Consider the following 17525-nt stretch of genomic DNA (forward strand, 5'->3'; position numbering starts at 1 on the left):
TTGTCAATTGACGCCCGGAATTTAGAAATGACGTCTGTAAGACGTCTTCTACTGAGGCGTAACTTTTCGAAAATTCCATCTCCGCCTCAAGTACGCCCGGAATTTGCCAATTTCTGCTCAATTCCACCCAAATTCCAGGCGGAATCCGCCTTTAAAATTCATACAGGCCCCGCCTTAACCCAGGGGGTCATGATTTGAACAAACTTGAATCTATACTATCTGAGGATGCTTTCATAAAAATATGATCAATTATGGCTTTGTTATTCTTGAGAAGAAGATTTTTAAAGAATTTTCCTATATATTTCTATGTAAAACTTTGGTCGGCCATTGTGGCCCCGCCCTACCTCCGGGGGTCATGATTTGAACAAATTTGAATCTACACTACCTGAGGATGTTTCCCCAAAAGTTTCATCTTTCCTGGCTCAGTGGTTCTTGAGAAGATTTTTAAAACATACCATAAAATTCTCATTAATTCCCAATTATCTCCCCTTGAATGAGGGCATGGCCCTTCATTTGAACAAACTTGAATCCCCTTCACCCAAGGATGCTCTGTGGCAAGTTTGGTTGAAATTGGCCCAGCGGTTCTTGAGAAGAAGTCGAAAATGTGAAAAGTTTACAACGACGATGACGACAACGACGACGACAGACAACGGACAAATTGTGATCAGAAAAGCTCACTTGAGCCTTTGGCTCAGGTGAGCTAAAAATGAAGATACTCACTACAACTTGGTGATTGAATAGTATTTACATCTGTTCTCAATGGAAAATGGGTGGCTGTTTTATCTGAATTGGAGTTTTCTCTTTGGAATTCTGTGAAAATTACAAAGACAGAACTTTGTGATTCTTTGAATTTGCAAGTAAAGTGTAAGGAAGAATTGAGTAAAATGATAAAAGTTTGTAAAACAGATCTCTCCTTTGATTTTAAACCCTATAACAATGTTCATCACAATTTTTGTTTTAATTTGGATTCAATTACCCCCTTTCAAGCATGGATCCTTTGAATCTTCTCCTCTTGATCCCTTGTCATGACTCTGGCTCTGAGAAAGAGCTTGAAGTCTCCTGTGTTTTCTTTCATAGGTTTGCTCTTGTTTCCTTTTCCGCTTACTCTCACAATAATATAACTGATTCTTCAACCCCAGAGCAGATTTACTATTATCATCATCAGCTGGAATCAAAACATTGCTTACCTGCAGAACTATAGCACTCTGGTTGTCAGACTCTTTGGACAGACAAATCAAAGAACTACTGATCAAAATAAGCCTTGTTTAAAATCTTCAATGCATAACCAAGTTTTTTTTGTTGCAAACGTTGAGTTTTATTTTTTGTATTATAGCATTATATCCCACACAGCATTGGGACAGCATTTGTATCTGTTAATTTTACTCCTAATCTTGTTAAATCATTTACTTTTAAATGGTTCCAAACAACCCTATATGTGAGCTGCCATAGAATATCTGACAGTATAAAAACTCCTCAACTGGAATGACATCCATAAAGCACTAAGCTTAATTACCAGTAAGTTATATGATTTTAATACAGGTATTAGGCGAAACTAGAAAATTGCAAATGTGTGTTGCTTTTTTTTAAGTATATGTCAATGTGCTTAAAAAAACAACAACTCTTAAAAGTGCCTAACACCAACAGCTTACCTAAATAGGGTAAGGCAAATGTGTGCCCCTCCCGTCATAAAATAATAAAAAAGTTACACATCAATTAATAAACAAGCACTTACCGTGGATGGAAACTGGAGTAAACAGTCAAAACAAGTGGAAATATATTTTTAAAAAAGTCCTAAGGTTTAAGATGCTTACCACCATCTGATTGATTCTTCCAAATCCTTTGTTTCTGATTACTTCCCTTGAATTTGCATGCAGTGTTTATCCTCTCCTCTGAGGTGAGGGGAATCAGTAGATCGGCCTCCTGTATGGCCTCCGTCACAGAGCTCTTTCTGTAGTTCTCCAGCTTGGAGCATTTTGTATGCATAGCCAGCCTCAACCTCTTTCTCTTTTTCTTGTTTTTTCTCACATTCTTCATGTTCTTAAAAGAAGAAAAGTCCCTTGCCTGCAATTGTAACTTGATTTGTCTGCAATTACTTTTTCTAATAATAGGGACTCTGAATTAATTTAAACATCCTCTCATGCATTCATGATCTTCAAAACAGCTTTCTATGGGCTTTTGGTAATTAAACAATTCAAAATGATTCATAGTTTTATATGTCTCTTGTGGGAATTTTTCAGAAGAAAGATACATCAAAGATGAAATTGAAATCCAGATTTTTCCTTTTAAAATACGCAAACTTTAAAGCTTAATATTTTGATGCATCGTTTTTGTAAATTGGGATCCAATCAGACAAATTTTAGGCCCTTTACTGTAAGTTGTTTTAATTCCACAGTGTTAAAATTTCATGATATCTCAAAAATTAACATTTGCGATGGTTTTAAATTCACGCTGCAAGAAACTAATTCAAATTTTGTATAAGCATTTAAACGTTTTAAAAAACTAGTACATGTAATAGCATTCACTATAGGTTTAATTTCATGGAAAAATGATAAATCGCGAACATAGCGAAATTAAAACCATCGTGATTATTTGCCAATATACAGTAATCAAAACTTCAAACCTCTCCTGTACCAGACCTGCCAAGTGACCCGCATTCGGTGGGTCACACCCGCAAAATTGACCTCTCACCCCCCACTCATAATGACCCGCGGCGTGTCATTGTTTTCACCCGCAAAATCGATCATCCCAATTTTTTGACCCAATATTAATTAAGCATGTTTGTCTCAACAAGAAAGATCTGAAATTCAAATTCATCCTAAAATTTCCGATTTGTGTTTTATAAATCGGATATGAACATCTTGTTTATTCAATGCACACAGATTAGTATCTTTGTTTGCCGAGGTGTTAAAAAAACTGTTAATTAGCCACAGGAAATCACTTCACGCTTGATCGCAGACTGACACAGCTGTACAGGTAATATGCCTGGAGCATTTAGGGGATTATACGTAACCATTTGAAGGGGTATATGCATGGTGAACCACATAGATTTAGAGGTTAATTAAATATCATTTTATTAAAAACAGAAATTAATTAATTAAATACAATGATATGATAAACAATAAGATTACACTTACTGCATTTACTTCAAAAGTGAAGAAATTATCCCAGACTGACATAAATACAATTCCAACTGACATCTATTAGTTAAATATCCTTTAAATAGAGCAAAAAGACACATTGACTTAGCTCATGACCATGAATCCCTCCAATTTAATATTCAAATAATTTAAGGAAGTTATGATTGAGCATGCTCAGTAAAAAGCCGTAAGATATAAATAAATAGTTTGAAGCAAAACCCGCCTGAGTTAAAAACCGTCTCCCTGGGACACGGATTCCGTGTCTCCACACTGTTTCTGTGAGTGAAGATTCCTAACATTCAGACACGGAAGCCGTGTCCATGTCTTGGACATGCAGAACCCTTGCGGCTTTTTAAAAACCTGTGCGGATTCTGTGTCTTAGCCCTGCCCAAGCCGTGCCTATTCCGCCTCCAACTTTCGTACGGACTGCCCCCCTCTTTCTCTCTCTCACCTTGACGAGACTGGTTCCCTGTTCCTGTTGAATTTCTTCCTTATGACCATACAGTGTGACTTTGTTTGCTGGTATCCAGGCATGACAGTGAACTCCCCCCAGGTACTCTACATGATATCTAAAGGGGTCCCCATCCCTGTCCACTTCATAGTGAAAGTCATACTCAGGATCGTTTGTAATGATAGCAGGCCACCTTAATAAAAGATAAATTTATACTCAGCATCATTTGCAATGATAGCTTTAATAAGCCATTACCTTTAAAAAATTCAGGTTAAATCTTAATCTTCAAATGCTCTTTTTTTTTGCCCTTTCTCAACCCAGGAAGAAAAATTGCTTTGATAGGAAAGTGACATATGATTGATTGTTTTCCCTGAAAATTCAACATCAATTCTGTGTGCTATTAATAAAAATAAATGCTAATTTCTGGAGGTTAAGCATTTTGAGTTGGGTCTTTTAGCCAGCAAGTCAAAAGAAAGTAACCAAACAATTTTTAAAAGATGGTCTTAGATTACTGAAAATCAATTTTAAACTCTCTTGAGCTGCACTGACTTAGAGAAAAAAATTATCATCAGGTTAAATCACTGTCTAGATAATTTTAGATATGTATTATAAAGACCTATGTTAAGTTGTCTAGACAGTGATTTAACCTAATGATAATTATATGTATATAATGTATTATATATACCTTTATAACGTTTGTAGTTAGAATTAAACTATGCTCATAGTGTACATTTCCACATAATCTGGAAATTTAAATTAATCATGTTTAAATCAGACTACACAGACAACACAGTTAGAATTTGTTAAATTGGATGTCTGAATCTCTGCATCAGTTGGTGCTCAAGACCTGGATACTTTAAAAACATAGTCAAGCACCAGACCCTAAGAGCTGGCCTAATCTAAAGATTTGGTAAAACATATACACGTATAAATGTTATATGTACCTACAGTATCCTGAGGTCTTGGCCCAGACCAGAGTGCCCACTGACAGGCAGGACATGATGTACTTAAAGCCTAACTTCTTAGCCAGTCTGTCATAGGCTGTGTAATCTTCTTCTACAGCTTCACAGCTAAAAAGATCAAGATTGTTTTGACTGATCCACATTATTTTATAATTAATCATGAAATTGTAGTGAGGAATGAAGGGGGGGGGGGGGGGTTAATATAACAGAATTCTTCAATCAGTGTCAAGTGATTATACCCTGAACAGTGACTGAAGTCCTGCCCTTTATATAGGGGTCTGCAGATATAGAGAGAATTCGATCAAATATGGTGGAAACATTCCTTTTATGAATTGTGTTCAGCTTTAACTAAGCCTGTAACAAATGTGTTTACATGAAACATCCATTAAAAAACTGATAAAAAACACAACCCATACGGAAAAAAAGGGCAAACAAACTACTATAACAAATTACTAACAAACCACTATGGTTTGAAAGTAGTTTAATAGTATAGCAAATCACATGCAAATGAGCTAACAAACTATACTCTAACAAACTACTATCAAACCACTCTTAACAAACTACTGTCAAACCACTCTAACAAACTACTATCAAACCACTCTAACAAACTACTATCAAACCATTCTAACAAACTACTATCAAACCACTCTAACAAACTACTATCAAACCACTCTAACAAACTACTAACAAATCACTGGTAACAGATCCATCAGCAAAACACTAGATTTGAATTTTCCTTTACAAATCCACAAGTCTTTGAAAACACCTAAAACAGTCATATTTTGAAATATTCAACAAGTCCTGTTTCCGAGTATTTTAAATTCCAGGATTCACAAGTTTAGCCAATGCAAGTGCAACATTCCAACATGTTCACTTTTGTTTAGGAGATGCAATTCCAAGTCAATGTCCATGTACTTATCACATATTCTCCCTCATGTTGTGCACATCTTCATAGTATTTTCACCAAAAAATGTTCTTCAAGCTGACATTTAAATATTCCCTGCTTCATCTGGCATGGAAAATTCTGCAATATTTCCTTTTTTCTGGCATTATTGCAACTTTGAAAGACATCTTTTTCGTCTTATTTTCAAGTATACTTCCAATAATCCAATGCATAGCTGATCTAAACTAGTAATGGAATTATAGGTCAATCTGAAAATAAAGAAAAACCCTAAGCTAGTAAAAACCATACACATCCACATCCACAGAGGGTTATTCCAGCCTTTTTTAGGTAAAAAGGAACTTCATGACATGCATTAAATACCTCTTCTGTATCCAGATCCATCTTTTAATAGTGTTAATTGCTGCTTTTTCCAGTCAGGAATCTTATAGAATGATACTAACAATTTGAATGTCCCTTCACCATTTCCTTTGTTTCTAACCTGCTTGGTGGTTTGAAAATTTGGCGCAAATAGGCTAACACCGGATGTAAAGATTAAGCTGTTCTTGGAAACTTCAACAATTCTAGATAATTCAACCCTAAACATGTCTGTAAAGTAATTTCCCATGTGGTTAGATGCAAATGCTATACTAATAAAACACTGTTGCAAGATACCAAGTCTAACAAACTATAAAGAAATCACAATCAGTAGAAATGAAAGACTAACAAACCACTGCAGCTATTTTTAGAAACAGTGGTTTGTTTGTGTTTCATTAAATGCTATACTATCAAACTACTTTAACAAACCACAAAAATATAGTTTGTTGGTAGTTTGTTGATGGTTTAATAGTAGTTTGTTAAAAATCTTTTCCGTTTGGGAAACTGCAAGTTTATAAGTGTATTCAATTGTAACATCATAACAGTTTCATACTCATGCATTTTCTATCCAGCTCGATCTCTCGCAAAATCTTTCACCATGGTCACCATTCTTTCATTTTAATCCAACTCAGACAAATTCCACAGCTCTGGACCTAGCTCACATACCTGTTGTATTCTCCGTCAAAGTTCAGATGACAGTGCCCATAGCAAAAAGAAATGGCATTTTTCCATTTTATCTCCATTCATTCAGCATTTTTTTTGCCATTTTTCATTTCAAAACCATTTTTCCTACATTTCTCTATCTTTCAATTTTCCAAAACCATTTTTTCAGAACCATTTAAAAACCATTTCTGTTAGAAAATGCTTTTTAAATGATCAACATGCAGCATTTTCTTTCCATTTATTTGAGTAAATGGAAAAGAAATGCTAGTTTGGTGATCCAACTTGCTTGAGTGGACCATTTTTCTCCCATTTATTTTCTGAGAAATGGAGAATTGAAAAAAATGGTAAGCTTTAGATAGATTTGTTGGTGGTTAATTGATGCCATGTGCCAGGTTTTTATAATAGGGCACTGGATATCAGATTTCCTTCCATGCTCTGTAGTGACCGCCTTTTCTAGTAAGTTTGAATATTGGACAAGAGCACTTTGACCTAGCTGGTAGTGACTTTACATGGCTGAAGTTATTCTTCAAGGAGTATTTAGGTTTTTAGTGAATTTTGATGCTGACAAAACTGTACATTGATGGTGAAAGCAGAAAAAAGAATTACTAACTTCTTGGAGGATGATAATTATGTGACAGTTTTTTCATGTTCCCAACATTTGGGAAGTATAGGCAGAAGAAATGCAGCACATTTACCATACACAGAAAGGACCTTATTATTCTTTTTGAGTGGTACGTATAAAATTAATATGTACATATTTTTATTAATGTCATGCACAGTTACAGAAAAATGTTCTTTTTCCAAAAAAAACACATATAAAAGAATGCTCATTAAACATGCTGATGCAATAATCTATAAACCGATTAATCTTGTTTAAACTGGAAATACAAAACAATAAAAACTGGAGACCAACACCCTGAGGTTCAAATTGCGGAAGATTCTCACGCGTGGATACCGAAAGGTATTCAATAGGCTCTGTACTACCTAAAGTTATAAACTAAAAGATGTAAAACAGATCACCAACACTTCGTAAGAATGCAGCAGTAAATTTATTTTGTTTCAACTGGGTCAGACTTAGGGAACTTGGATTTATACTTTTGTAAATTCTTATTGATTAAACTTCAATTGTAAATTTTTTAAAATAATAATATTTTTTCATTTCCTTTAAATTTTAGAGTACTGCTTCCATATGGACATGATGGAGCACCAAAATGGACATGGGATTCAAAATATATATTTTAAAGATGGAGACAACCACAATTCAGATCAAATAAGGACAAAAACATTCTAGGATTCAAAACCATGCATATATGTGAAAAAATTAAGCAAGTGACCTCTGATTTGTGACTGACTCTACAGCAACTAAGAAAATGGATTTTTAAAGTGTTTATTCTTGCATATGGATTAATTAAGGACCCAGCTAAATTTTCCATTTTTCAATTATAAATAAAATGTGTTAAAAATGGATATTAAATGGCTAAAACAAAAACCATTTATTTTCCATTTTTTATCTCATTTGCATAAATGGTTTTGGAATGGTTAATTTGCATGTTACAGGGCCCAAAAAAATGGAGTTTGAATGGGGTTTGAATGGAGTTTGAATGGAGATAAAATGAAAAATGGTTTTTAAATGGTCATCACTTCTGTTGAGAATTCTTGAAAGATTTGATGAAATAAAATGGCTTCTGAATGGTCTTTAAATGGTCAGAAAAGAAATGGATTTTAAATGGTATCTAAATGGATTTCATTTTGATAAGGGTGGCACTATATTTCTATTAATCTTCATGTATGAGCTCACCTTGTCCTATTGTATTCTGGGTCATATAGTTCATTAGCTGCAGATCTGTACCATTATGGTTCTATATACATGTACTTGTCTTTTACCATAATGCTACAGATCCTGTAATGCAAACAAGAGGCCCATGGGCCACATCGCTCACCTGAGTAACTTGGGTGAAGCAGATCTTTAGCAAATTTCCCCTCTTGCTATACCTATCGTGCCCCCCTGCAGAGTTTCCGAAAACCAAATATTTCTATCAGTCATTCGGACTGATGACTTAATGTGTTCTACCAGTCCGAAGCATATTCTATCAGTCCGAATAAATTTTAAAATATACAGTGTATATTTTATGTCAGATGTAATTCAAAGAAAATTGCATTGAATATGTAAAAATATTTGTGTCTCACAAACACTGATTGTGATACCAGGGTTATGCAGCCATAATTAATTCAAGCATGGCACCAGCTCACACAGGATTGTGGCAGCAATAAAGTCACTAGCCCCAAGTAAATGTTGGGGGAAAGAAACAACTAATTATAAAAAAGGTTAATTCTTGAAAAAGAAGACTTCTCAAGGTTTCTAGAATTCTTTTTAAAATTTAAAGTTTATATATATAATTCTCACTTGTAAAATTGAATCATATATATAAATAGCAGTTATGATAGAAATTCAAAATGAAAAGAAATTTTAAAAATCATCTTTACATTTTCTCAGGGGCATTGTACTTCATGACCTATATACCGCATGTGTTTACCAATAACAGAGGAATGGAGCCCGTACCAAACATTCTAACAAATGCTCATGAGCAGCTCATGAGACTCACATGAGAATCAAGTAAGAATTGTATGTTAATTAGGTAGAATTGGATTTTGCTCATGTGCAGATTGTTAGTCTCTGTTAGGGAGGAAAATACTAACCAAAATGCACATGTGCAAAATTATGCTCACCTCAATGCTCATGAGCAAAAGTCTATTCAATTTGCTCACCTAAGAAGAGCCTAATTTAAGATATAGCATTGGTAGTGATTTTTCTAAGTTCAGTTTTCTCACATGAGCAAGAGGTGAGCAAGAGGTGAGGAAATTGGACATAGTCAAAATTCAGTATTACAAGTAGAACCAAAACCAAAGATTTACAAGTCTCAATTCCTCACCTGAGGCTCACGTGAGGAAATACAATACTCTGACACTCTATGTGGTCCAAGCTTTCCCAAGCCTTTATTACAAATTGACCATGTGTTAAGTGTTAACACTTCCTGATGATAGCATCGCAAATGATTGGGGACCAGGCAGGAATATCTTAATTTCTTGAGCTTCTAATCTTCATCTTCCATCAATCTGAAAATGCTTTCCTCTACTTAAACAACCTGTTGTGTCCCCCACTGTTACTTAAGGTGGGGCAGTATCCAATGAGGAGAGCCAGTTAGGATTTGTGCGCCTTCTAAGACCAGTTCAAAATTTCAATACAAAATGTTTGTGAGGGACATTGAAAGTATATGGATTAATACAGTGAAGAACTGAAATATGCTTTTGGAATTACATGTCATCACCATATTGAACTAGATGCCAATCTTTAAATGTTACAAATGTATCCAGTATGTCCATGGATGAGGAAATGATTAAAGATCAATTAGATATACCATGGTGCAGCCACAATGAAGGAAAATTTCAAAGATATGCTGATCTGAGAGTAGGGTAAGTGCTTTGAAATTTATTATCCCCCCTCTCATTTCAGATATTACTAATTAAAAAAAATGTTTATATGTTAATTATCAGTGTATTTAAGTTTGATGTATTTAATGCAGAATGTTATCAGGAATTACAGTTGAATTAAGAACTATAATTATGGTAAGAACAGATTAGGTCAGAGTGTACAATTGACTGCCTCAGTGTGGAATTCTATGAATTACAAGTATTTAAGTTGCTAATAAAATATTGATGCATAATGATTTTTCTATTGACTGGCTTTTCATGACCAACAGAACCTTGAAAACATACTAACTTATTATAACTTTAAATTTTTTGCAGATAAAAGTTGGAATCAAAGGATCTGCAGATTAATCACGTACCCTAGCTGTTCTTGCATACATGACGGAGTTCTGATGTTGGCACTCATTTAAAGGAAAAAAAAGGAAATGCAAGGAAAAAGAATGGAACAGGATGAATTGATTATGATTCTTATGACCACTGGATTATTATTTTAAACCCAAGTATGACTGCCACTCATAAATTCAGCAAAGGCAGAAACATCTACTTAGCCTCCAAGACAACTTAAAACCATCTAGTACTAGTGCAGTCAAAAATGTTAATTGACTGGGCATTTACATTGAATGTTCTATGTTAATCTACTGGAAATGGAACTATTGGATAATAATACCTTGATTGATGTGTACTGTACATAATTATAATAATTCAGTTTAAATTTCTATGTCATTTTAAGTTTAAAAAGATGAAGTTCACTGAACATAATTATGCATGCATCTATTTACATGTACATGTTGCTCAAGAGTATTTAGAATGTAATTAATGAATCACATTTTAGAATTACATAATTATATGTTTGTAATCTGAATTTTGTTCTATTGTTGCTTGTTCCAAGTGAGCAATTGTTGCACATGAGTCTCATGAGCCTCATGAGACTCATGTGAGCAATATTCTAGGTGAGCAAAATGATTCCTCACGTGAGCAAAAAATGCTAATGTGCAGAACCCTGCTCACGTGAGCATTTCACCTAATTTGCATGTTAAATTGCACATGAGACTCACGTGAGCAACTCAGGTGAGGAAATCTGGTTAGTCCTCACGTGAGCTGCTCATGAGCAAATTGTGAGAATGGTTTGGTATGGGAGGAAATTCAGAATAGGAAAAAACGATCGTTTTTGGAAGTAAATAAGTCAAGTAGAAGTACAAAATGGGTAAGATTTTGGATACATGTATTTACAAAGAATAGGAGCTTGCTGCATTGAAAATTTTCATTTATGAAGATATTGCAATAGATAAGAGTACAATAAATTACGGTGCCAGACAACTCACCGAAAGACAGGTCACCGACAAAAGTGAAATTCGCCGAATAGACAATTCACCGACAATAGTGTCGGTGAGTAGAAATTCACGGACAATGTTTTTATGATAATTGTTAGATGAATAGATGTCGTGTTAAGTATTCAGATATAATAAACATAATCAAAGATTTATTTAAAAACATGTTTTTCTTTGTCTTTTTTGTACATCCATCATTGTTGGTCTAGCGCATACAGATTGCTTCTCGTGAATCCAAGCAAGGTCATAGGTTGGCAATATTGTTTGAAGTATTTGATTTAATAAGGAAAAGATTTGAAAATGAATAAAAACGTTTATTCACATACACGATTTTCTCTAAATATTTGTTAAATTCCGATGTTTTATATATTCGGTCGATGATGTGTCTGTCCATGACCCTTCGTTCGGTGACTTGTCATGTCGGCGGGTTTTATAGTGTCGGTGAAAAAAGTGCCGGCGAGTTGTCGTTCGGTGAGCTGTCTTTCGGCCACCTGTCATAGACCCATAAATTAATCAGGACAAGCCCTCACCACAATCGGTCACACGGACCGGTACTGTAGCGAATTTCATCGGACATTTCGATTTTCTATCGGTTTTGCCGGTAGGACCGATAGTTTTCGGAAACTCTGCCCCTGCCCCCTCCCCTTACATGATTTTAATACTTAAGAATCTACACTACCCAAGAATGCTTCCACATAACGTTCAGCTTTCCTGGCCCAGTGGTTCTTGAGAAGAAGATTTTTAAAGATTTGTTCTATATATTTCTCTGTAAAACTTGGATTCCCTATTGTGGCCCCACCCTACCCCCGGGGGTCATGATTTTAACAATTTAATATCTAAACTACCCAAGGATGTTTCCACGTAAGTTTCAGCTTTCTTGGCCCAGTGGTTCTTGAGAAGAAGATTTTTGAATGACCCCACCCTATTTTAGTATTTTCTTGATTATCTCCCCTTGGAAGGGGACTTGGCCACTCATTTTAACAATTTAAACTCCCCCTCACCTAAGGATGCTTTGTATCAAGTTTGGTTAAATTTGGTCCATTGGTTCTTGAGAAGAAGTCAAAAATGTGAAAAGTTTACAGACGGAAGGATGGACAGACGGACAGACGGACGACGGAAAAAATGTGATCAGAAAAGCTCACTTGAGCCTTCGGCTCAGGTGAGCTAAAAAAGTGCAGTTTACGGCGCAATATTTTTTTGCACACTTTTGAGGGGAATTTCTCCACTTTCCAGCATCGGTCAATCAACTATCTTTCACTCCCTAATTCTAGACACACTCTGTAGCCAATATGTATATTTTATCCACCTCCCATTCATTTACAGTTGTCTCTACAAGCATTAAACTCAACTGAAGTGAATTTTCAGCAATCTAACAAATAATTTTAATCAAGCGTCAGTTTATCACTTGTAGAGATGACTATAAACTCATGATAAAGGGTTGGGAGTGAAAGGTAGTTAATTGACCGATGTTGGAAAGGGAAGAAATCCTCCCCAAAAGTGCGCAAAAAATATTGCGCGGTAAACTGCACCTTTTTTGCATTATGGAATCTGTAGCATTATGGACAAGGACTAATATATAACACCATAACGCTACAGATCTCTGCTAATAGTTCATCTGACAAAACGGTGAACCACTCTGTGTCAATGCTGACATATGACCTTACCTATTGTATTTTGGGTCAGAGTTCATATGACAGAACCATTCTATGTCTTCTAAGCTTTCTCCCTCCGTTGAAGGGATTTTTCTCCACTTCTGGCAGTTTACATTGTCACACTGAATCCAGGTGAAGTTTTTCACCTTAAATAAAGAAAATTTGATATATAAATTCATTGTGATAAATCCGTTAAATTTTCATTTTATTGCCTTAAGTTAAACAGTTAAGATTTTATTTTACGTAGCAAAAATACCTGGCGGATTCTTTCTAACATATCAACTTCCTGCAAAGCTGTCCGCTGCGATGTCGGAGAAGAGGAAACGGATGAGTTCATCTTTCTAGCCTAAAACACGTTCTGATAAAATTTGCAGTTAGGCCTACATTAGAACACTGAATTCTAAAATATCATAAGTTCTGATAAAGTTCTGTCACTGGGTCTATAAAATACCAAATATATGCATATTATAGATACAAAAATATACCTGCTTTACCGGTATTTGTTCAAAAAACTTTCCCGAGAAAGCAGACGCTTTTCTTCATCAGTTACTCTCAAAAACTAATCAAAAATTTTGTAACCTTCAAATCTTATTTGAAATCACATAAGAATGAGTGTTATTTATTTTTGCAATCATCTGATAAAATTCATTATCAAAAAACATGAAGAATGGTTCTTACTTCTCCAAAATAAATATTGTATTTTTTGTTTGGAGATTATATTTCAAAAAAATTGAGGATCGGCAGTGCGTTTGTAAAGAAAGGAGAAGAAAGTAATTCCTTCAAAGCGCCCAAGTGATTAAACAAACAATCGCCATTATCTCGATTTTCAGCAGGTGGTTGTTTTGATTTAGTTGACATCGTTTGACCTGTGCCTTGAACAAGTGTGTCACGCACGTGTAAGTACCAAAACAGACCACTTCTACAACCATCAATGCCAATTAGAAAGTAACTTCTCCTTCCTCGCTTATTAAATCACTAATTAGTCAGACGTTTTCATCTGGTAAATCACTAACTGAGATAATTAACAGATACTTCATTTCTCTTGTAAATAATGGTATGTTTTAATATCCGTTGCATATTTATATTCTTATAATCTTATGAAGTAATTTTTGTGACTGTACAAAAGTGGAAAAACATATACAACATTATAAGCCGTGTTACAAGAAACATTTCTTACACTGAGATTGTTTTCTTCACTGTCATATATTGGTCTGTACATTGTCAACATTTGCTTTGAACTATGTTTTCATGCTTGATCAACAAATCATAAATAAGGTGCCACTGTAAGGGCAGATACTTATTCAGTTTTAATATAGACTGGCCTCAAATCTTCAATGCACTTAGTCCGAAATATCTGACGTTTTCCAGGCTTTTTTATGATTTTGATATTTTACATGCCAGGAAAACGTCAGAACTGGCGACATTATGTAAACTGGGAAATCGCCGCCTCCAACCGGAGGCGGCGTTATCGACTTGATTTTAGATACTTGTGAATCAAATTAAATTTCAGAGTCACATGTTATCAATAGTACAATAATTTTAGTACTTACCGATATCATTTTTATGGTTCATTTAAATATACATTCTGATGAAAACATTTTACAAGACTGTCGAGATTTTTCTTCATTTCGTGCATTTTAAAATCTTGCAAGTATTGGAACGAAATATGGAATGATATTTTCTTTTCATTGATATTGGTGAGTACTAGAGGCACTGTGCTATTGATAAATTCTGATTTCGCCATTTAGTTAGGTTTGCAAGTATAAAAAATGAACTCCGTTTGGAAACAGCGAAATTTCCAGTTTTCGTAATGGTGCCAGTTCTGACGTTTTCCTGGCATGTAAAATATCAAAATCGTAGAAAAGGCCTGGAAAACGTCAGATATTTCGGACTACAATCCACCTTATTTACATTTGGGACGTATAGACTGACTGACATCATATGATTTCGTATGTAATTATAAGTTGTGTTGCCAAAATGAAGTCTAAACAGTGCTAATTTCAATAAGGAAGTTTTCTACAATTTACCTGGCGTAATCCATTAAATCACAGTTATTTGATATTTTCGGGGAATTTCTTTTTACGTCGAGACCGTAGTTTGAGGCTGGGAGATGCAATATACATGATCTTTATATAAGTGCCACTTTTTTAAAATCGCATACATTACTCTGAGTGGGTTGTATAGCGGCTGTTCATAAAAATTTCTAATTTTTGCATTAAATCATGTTAATATGAGGCATTTTCATTTCAACAAAATTACGTAGGTTAAGGTAAGTTCACAACAAAATTACGTAGGTTAAGGTAAGTTCACAACAAAATTATGTAGGTTAAGGTAAGTTCACAACAAAATTATGTAGGTTAAGGTAAGTTCACAATAAAATTATTTAGGTCAGGTCAGCAGGTTAAAAGATGTGAATCTGTTAAATAGAAACAAGAGTAGATACATGTAGGTTCTTTTTTAGCCTAAGATTCACAATCGTATTTTGAAACACACACTCAAAAATGTGATTCAAATCCTCAAATGCTGATGATCTGGCATCATGGGCATTAATTGTGAAGTACACTTTAATGGAAACATATGATTGAATTATTATCCTGAAGATAAGGATTTATTCAAGGGTTTAAATCTTACTTGAAAGTCTATGCTATGACCAGGTTGACTACTAATTTTTGTAAATTCTTTGGTCCACATCAACATTTTCAGTTGCCCACAAATTAATATGCACCTTTAGAAAAATATACCTATTCAATATGGTTGGGGCTTTAACCAAACATAAACATATTCTATTAAATACATCAACAGTGAACGTCATTGGCATATGAAGTTTTTAAGTTGTCTTTAATTTAAAAAACGCAAAATAAATTAGGGTCATGACTTAATATACAAAATGACACAACTTTACTGTACAAGGTCTGGAGAAGAATATATAGAGACTTTATTATTTGGTTTCAGACTAGGAATAGACATAAGCTTTACTAAACTGAAAGGTGTAGTCCAGATCGTGTCTATAAATGAAAGCCTTAATCAAATGTTAAATGGTTTTTTATGATGTCCAGAAATTACCTGTTTGATGTGACATAACATTTCAGATGCTATGAAAAAAAATTTAAATTAGAGTTAATGTAAACCTTTTCAGGCAGGTTTGTTTGCTTAAAATAAAGAGGGATCAAATATTTCATCTGATTTTGTGTTTTCACCATGGAGAATATTACGTAACATATCGGCTTTTCATTGCCAGAATATTGAAAGGAAATTTAGCCATTGGACTTGCCGCATTATTTTCAATAATTATGATGCTGCGATAGGAACAGACTTCATTATAGTCACCGTATTTTCTTGCTAAAATCCGTGAGTTTTCACATGTCTCAACCTTGGTCATTGATTGGATTATTTTCCTCCTGACTTCATGCAAAAGCTGGGACGCCAAAAAAAGCCAAAAACTCCCAATCTTGTTTTGATGATCTCATTGATTCCTGTCAGTGTGGCTATGCGATAGTGGTGTACCCTTTGTCTTTTTTCGCTTGACGTCTTCCAGATAAGCTAATTTAAATGCACTCTGTTGACACATCTATTGGGTAGGACTAGTTTTTTACAGACTTTGACACCCTTTAATGCGCGCTCAATTAGCTTCAATAAATGACGTGCATGATTCGATAACTTATACGTGTGTGCCTGTTTAATTAACAAGGTAATGGATTATTAGAAGGGGATATTTTTATGATTTGTAAGAATTAATGATATTGGATAATGGATAATTATGAATTTTTCAATTTTTGAATATTTCAGTATTAAACACATGTTTAAATTTTATTCTTGTTTAAGATCAGTAATCATGGTAATGAACACATGTTCATATGTTGTAAGAACATGAAAAGTGGTTTATTTTATTTTCGTTCAACTAATGAGCAAAATTTTAACGTAGACATGTTGACAATAATGTAAGTAAACTTTGAAAATAACAAGAGGTTCTTGGATGTAATTATAATAATGATTGACGTCTATTCATTATTTTGTTCTCAAAAACATTAGTGTTTATCAAAACATGATTTCTATAAATTGTTTATGTGAATTATATAAAAATTTGCATTACTATGTCTAACAATGCTTAATGTGATAAATTTACACCATATGAATTATTTTTAGTAACATATTTTTAGCTCACCTTAGCTTAAAGCTCAAGTGAGCTTTTCTGATCACCCATTGTCCGTCTGTACATCCATCTGTAACTAAGCATCTAAAACAAAGCAAACTTGGGTGAAGGTAAGTTCAAATTGTTAAAATTAAGGGCCAATATCCTTGCAAGGGGAAATATTCAAGAAAAGACAAAAATAGGTTGGGGTCAACAAAAACTCTTCTGAAGAACCACTGGGCCAGAAAAACTGAAACTTATGTGGAAGCATCCTGGGGTAGTGTAGATTCTATGATTGTTCAAATCATGACCCCCTGGGTAGAGTGGGGCCACTATAGGGAATCAAGTTTTACATTGAAATATATAGGAAAAATCTTGAAAAATCTTCTGCTCAAGAACCACTGGCCCAAAAAACTGAAGCTTACATGGAATATACACACTGATGGTCTTCTTATCATT

The 17525-nt window shown here is 34.4% G+C and overlaps 1 protein-coding gene and 1 long non-coding RNA gene across 2 annotated transcripts; one reads left to right on the forward strand and one right to left on the reverse strand.

Moving 5' to 3' along the window:
• Nucleotides 1-700: 700 nt before the first annotated feature.
• On the reverse strand, nucleotides 701-13299 carry LOC134270789 (zinc finger CW-type PWWP domain protein 2 homolog). The gene is made up of 7 exons (XM_062753035.1): nucleotides 13194-13299; nucleotides 12950-13083; nucleotides 4533-4658; nucleotides 3589-3781; nucleotides 1812-2037; nucleotides 977-1165; nucleotides 701-810 (listed from the first exon to the last, which is right to left on the reverse strand). The coding sequence occupies exons 1-7, from the start codon at nucleotides 13272-13274 to the stop codon at nucleotides 701-703; spliced, it is 1059 nt and encodes a 352-aa protein (XP_062609019.1). The 5' UTR covers nucleotides 13275-13299.
• LOC134270790 (uncharacterized) lies at nucleotides 6532-7960 on the forward strand. Its single transcript, XR_009992889.1, has 2 exons — nucleotides 6532-7202; nucleotides 7647-7960. It is a non-coding gene; the product is annotated as an uncharacterized LOC134270790 (long non-coding RNA).
• Nucleotides 13300-17525: the final 4226 nt, after the last annotated feature.

This window comes from Saccostrea cucullata, unplaced genomic scaffold, assembly GCF_032062105.1.
Source record: "Saccostrea cucullata isolate Sc308-1 unplaced genomic scaffold, CSIRO_AGI_Scuc_v1 ctg9167, whole genome shotgun sequence".
Taxonomy (NCBI): Eukaryota; Metazoa; Mollusca; class Bivalvia; order Ostreida; family Ostreidae; genus Saccostrea; species Saccostrea cuccullata.